The sequence below is a fragment of the Morone saxatilis genome, unplaced genomic scaffold (genome assembly GCF_004916995.1).
Source record: "Morone saxatilis isolate NCDOM2014 unplaced genomic scaffold, NCSU_SB_2.0 Contig10, whole genome shotgun sequence".
Taxonomy (NCBI): domain Eukaryota; kingdom Metazoa; phylum Chordata; class Actinopteri; family Moronidae; genus Morone; species Morone saxatilis.
The window spans coordinates 667391-671478 of NW_023339652.1; the positions used below are offsets into that span (position 1 = coordinate 667391).

General features: G+C 36.5%; 2 protein-coding genes across 2 annotated transcripts in view; one reads left to right on the forward strand and one right to left on the reverse strand.

Annotated features, from left to right (window-relative positions):
- stab2 (stabilin 2) overlaps positions 1-2178 on the forward strand; it is a gene marked incomplete at its 5' end in the record, with an annotated part of 30491 nt that extends 28313 nt beyond the window's left edge. The window contains 4 exon segments of the mRNA XM_035680293.1: positions 327-437; positions 519-650; positions 1471-1584; positions 1752-2178. Of these exon segments, the coding sequence (XP_035536186.1) occupies positions 327-437; positions 519-650; positions 1471-1584; positions 1752-1811 (417 nt within the window).
- Positions 2179-3697: 1519 nt separating this feature from the next.
- Positions 3698-4088, reverse strand: part of ovch1 (ovochymase 1) — a 4021-nt gene continuing 3630 nt past the window's right edge. Inside the window, exon 11 of the mRNA XM_035677661.1 lies at positions 3698-3892. Coding sequence (XP_035533554.1) covers positions 3731-3892 — 162 coding nt within the window. The 3' untranslated portion in view covers positions 3698-3730. The remainder of the gene's footprint in view (positions 3893-4088) is intronic.

The following is a 4088-nucleotide window of genomic DNA, read 5'->3' on the forward strand; positions in this document are numbered from 1 at the left end:
TAATTTATTGAGATGCACCTGTGTATGTGTGTGTGTGTGTGTATATATATATAACAATTAGGCCCAAATGCAACAATGATTCTATAAGTAAAAATATCTTTTCCTTTCTGGAGTTTGGTTGTTTGTGTTTATTATTATAGATAATAATAATAATAGTAATAACTATTTGTATAGTACTTATTTAAACAAGCTTATAAAGTGCTTGACAAAATAAGAGAAACAAACAAACAATAAAGAAAATGAGAATAAAATAAAATAAAAAACGCAACAATTAAAAGAATTCAGACAGTACACACTACATTTAATACAATATTTCATCTCTTTAGTCGTCTTTTTACATCAACAACCGCTTCATCACTGAGTCGGACATCCTGGCTTCAAACGGGCTCATACATGTTCTCCAGGGACCACTGAAAGCCCCGCCTCCTCGCCACGAGGTGAGTGATGTCATGACGACACAGCGTTTACTAAATATACTTTTAAGAAAAGACTCACTGCTAAAACTGCATGTTTTTCAGATGCACGTGGCTCATAAGGCGGGGATGGGAGTTGGAGTGGTGGTGCTGATAGTTCTGGTGGCAGGAGTCATCTTTGTCGGATACCACTTCTACACCCACAACACCAAACCCTTCCAGTTCCACTACTTCAAGGTCAGAGTGGAAATATTTGTTTCATTACAGCCTCAGTGTGCAGATGAGACGTAGCTTAGACGTCAGGTTGAATTTATCGGAGCACGTTGCTGCTCCCCTAAGGATCAACTCCACTGTCAGTAAAAACTGTCCATTTAAGAGTGAAAAAACTCACTTGTTAGTATCACACATTTGTTTGTTAATATTACAATGCAGTTGTTGGTATTATACATATTAGTATTATTTATCTATCAGTATAACATGTTTGTTAGTGTAAGTCCAATACAAGATGTTTATTAGGATTTATTAGTATAAAAGTAATACAATTTTAGTCTTGTTTGTATTATGCTAACAAATGTGTTAAAACCATAGTAGTATAACACGTATTCAAGTTAGTATGATATAAAAAAATATTTGTTATGTAGTAGCATACATTTGTCAATGTCAGTATAAGTGAAACTAAGTACACACAAACTGCTTTTTTGGGGGGGCGGGGGCCTTTTATAGCCTTTAATTGATAGAGAGGGGATGACACGCAACAAAGGGCCGTAGGTCGGACTCGAACCCTGGGACGCCAGCTCTACCCACTGAGCTGAGCTAACCGGGCGCCCCAACTGCTTTCAGTTCAATCCTTAATATAACACATTTCTTAGTTTAGTTATTTGCATTGATGTTGGCATTAGTTTAAGACATCTAGACCTTTAGTGGAACAACTGTGAATATAAAACTAAATATATCTGAACTAGTTTAATACCGTTTTGATATCGGTGTAATAAATGTATTATTTGTAGTTACGAGACACATTTCTTCATGCTAACCTTTGCCTCTGTGACTTTGAAAGGAGGACGAAGGGGAGGAAGAAGAAGCTCCACCTGCAGACTGCAGTCGCAGCATCTCCAACCCGGTTTATGAAGCAGCTTCAGAATCAGCCGAGGCCAAAACATCTAATGTCACAGTGAGTCGTAGTTCTATTATAACAGACCCTCAAGAAAACACAAATTTGATACAAATTTGATTTTAGAATTTAAATGTTAGCTCACATGTTAAGACTTTGTCATTATTCTGACACATAACGGAGATAATAAGTTAAACATAAAATAACGGCAGACTTACAATCTGCAGGCGGAGGACAAACATGAGGTGGTGAATGGAGGATCATACAACTTGCTGCAGGACAGCTGAGAGGGAAAGTGCTGCTGCTCCCTACTGGACTGGAACAATCAGAACTGATTTTATACCACTGTGGTTTGAAAGTCCTCTGACCAGCCTCAAACGAAGTTTCATCATGGACTTGTGCACTGATAAATGACAGACAGCTGTGTCCTGTCTCTGGTTTGTCTTTCTGAGGACTGAACTGCCTCCTAAACCAGTGCTTAGCCGCCTGTCCCCACAAGAAAACCAACACTAATGATGTGTTAAGATGCGTTGAATTAACTTAAAGTCTGACATCTCCAGATTTTTCCAAACTGTGACATGAATGGACAGATTAAAGAGACACTTTACTGCCACTGATAAAGATTCAATTTGATGTTTGAAAAAAAAAAAAAAAGTGTATAACCCATGTAAAATGTTGATTAAAACAGTATGTATGAGGAAAGGATTAGCCTCTTAAATTTTTATGTTATTTTTCCTTAGTTTTCTGATACTACTTCATGTACATTTTGAGTTATAACCTTTGAATATCAACCGTAAACTAAACCTAATGGATGAGTAGGTGTTTCATTGAGTATGACTTTAAGTTTAGTATGTCATGTTTAGAATAGAGTTTTTGGTAAACACATTTACTTTGTGGGTTTTACCTGCTTGTGACACTTGAGGAATAAAGCTGTTGGTGTTTTTCCAACTTTACAATGGATGTCAAGTGGATGATTGTACATTTTTGCAGTGATGACATCAAACAGTATGGAAGGTGTTTCTTAAAAGAGGAAGGAAAAAAACAACTGTTTCATGTTTATGAAATGTTTTGGAAGACATTTGGATTCTATATAAACAAGGAGAAGGAAAAGTTGGTCCCAGTGGGTAAGCAATATAAATCAGTTCCCTGATGACGGTATGGTGACCACCTATGGGATGCAATACAGCTAGCAAAAGCAGAACATGCAAAATATTAAAACCTTTACATACCGCCACAAACTTAGCCATCCAAACCTGGCCCAATGGGTTGCCCTTCTAAGTTTTTTTTCCCCATAAAACGAAAAAAAGTGTTGGACTTCCACATGGTATTTTGAAAAATATGTATTTGAAGATAAGCAGTGCTCACATTTCATAGAATTGGTAAATATTCTTTAAACTTTAGAATTATGCAAATAAAATGTTAATACTGTATTAAATCGGCATAATTTCACAGTTGGATTTCCATATTTGATATATGCGTCATCCCTGAATTGTATCATAGCCCGTGTATCTAGAAGGGACGGATGCACACCCCAATCTTTACAACTTTGTTTAAAAGTTGTTTTTTATTTGGTATAAAACAATTTCCGCTAAAGTTTCCTTTGACAATATTTTCCACCACAGAGTTCTGATTTCATTATATTCAGACAAACAGTTGTACCTTCATATGAATCCCACAGCTCTTGAGTATGCTGCATTGATTTCCTGATGTCAAAAACAAATTTATCTTCAATTAATTATTTCTATCAATTGATTTTTTATTATTGGTGTGTAATAGATTGTCCCTTAATCATATCATAGCCCAAGATCATCTTAGAAGGGACAGATGAACACCCCTTAAAAGTACCAAAAAGTTCCAGCTGTTTCCTTACTTGACTTTCTCAGACTCTAAAGAAAAACACAAATTTCGTCTAAATAGACGATTATAGAAGAGCCAAATATGGTTGTGTTTGCTGACATTTAATTTGGCCATATTTGGTTTTGAATCATCTGCAAGCTGGATTATACCAACTGGGTTTGGTTTGGACAGTGTCTAAAGGTTGTCTGACCTGATGGAACTTTTTTAAAATAAAACAATCCTTGGTGTGAAAAAACACACTCTGATTAAGATGTGGTTGAAAGCACCAGAAAAAAATAAGTGAACTTTGAGAGTTAAAAATGCTCAGAGAAGAAACTAGTTAAATTAGTTTATTTTTTACCACAAACATTCAGATGTCTTCAGTCACCTTACTGATCCATGAGTGATAAGCTGACACTTTGGAGAAGATGGCCGGTTTGTCTGTGTCACACCACATGCTGCCCCATGTGACCACACCAAACAGGAGGTAGGCGTCACGCATCCGACACAACAGTGGAGCTCCAGCGTCGCCCTGCAGAGACAGAACAGTTCTTTATTATAACGTATCTTAAAAGTGTTTTTTTTTAAAGACATCGGACCTCTGACCGCCTGCAGTTACGGTTGGACAACTTTTATTGATGTTTATTTCACAGAGCGATCATGATGTAATAATTTCCACTACAGACTATGGCTCGACTCTACCTGCTAGTTAATAATAATAATAATAA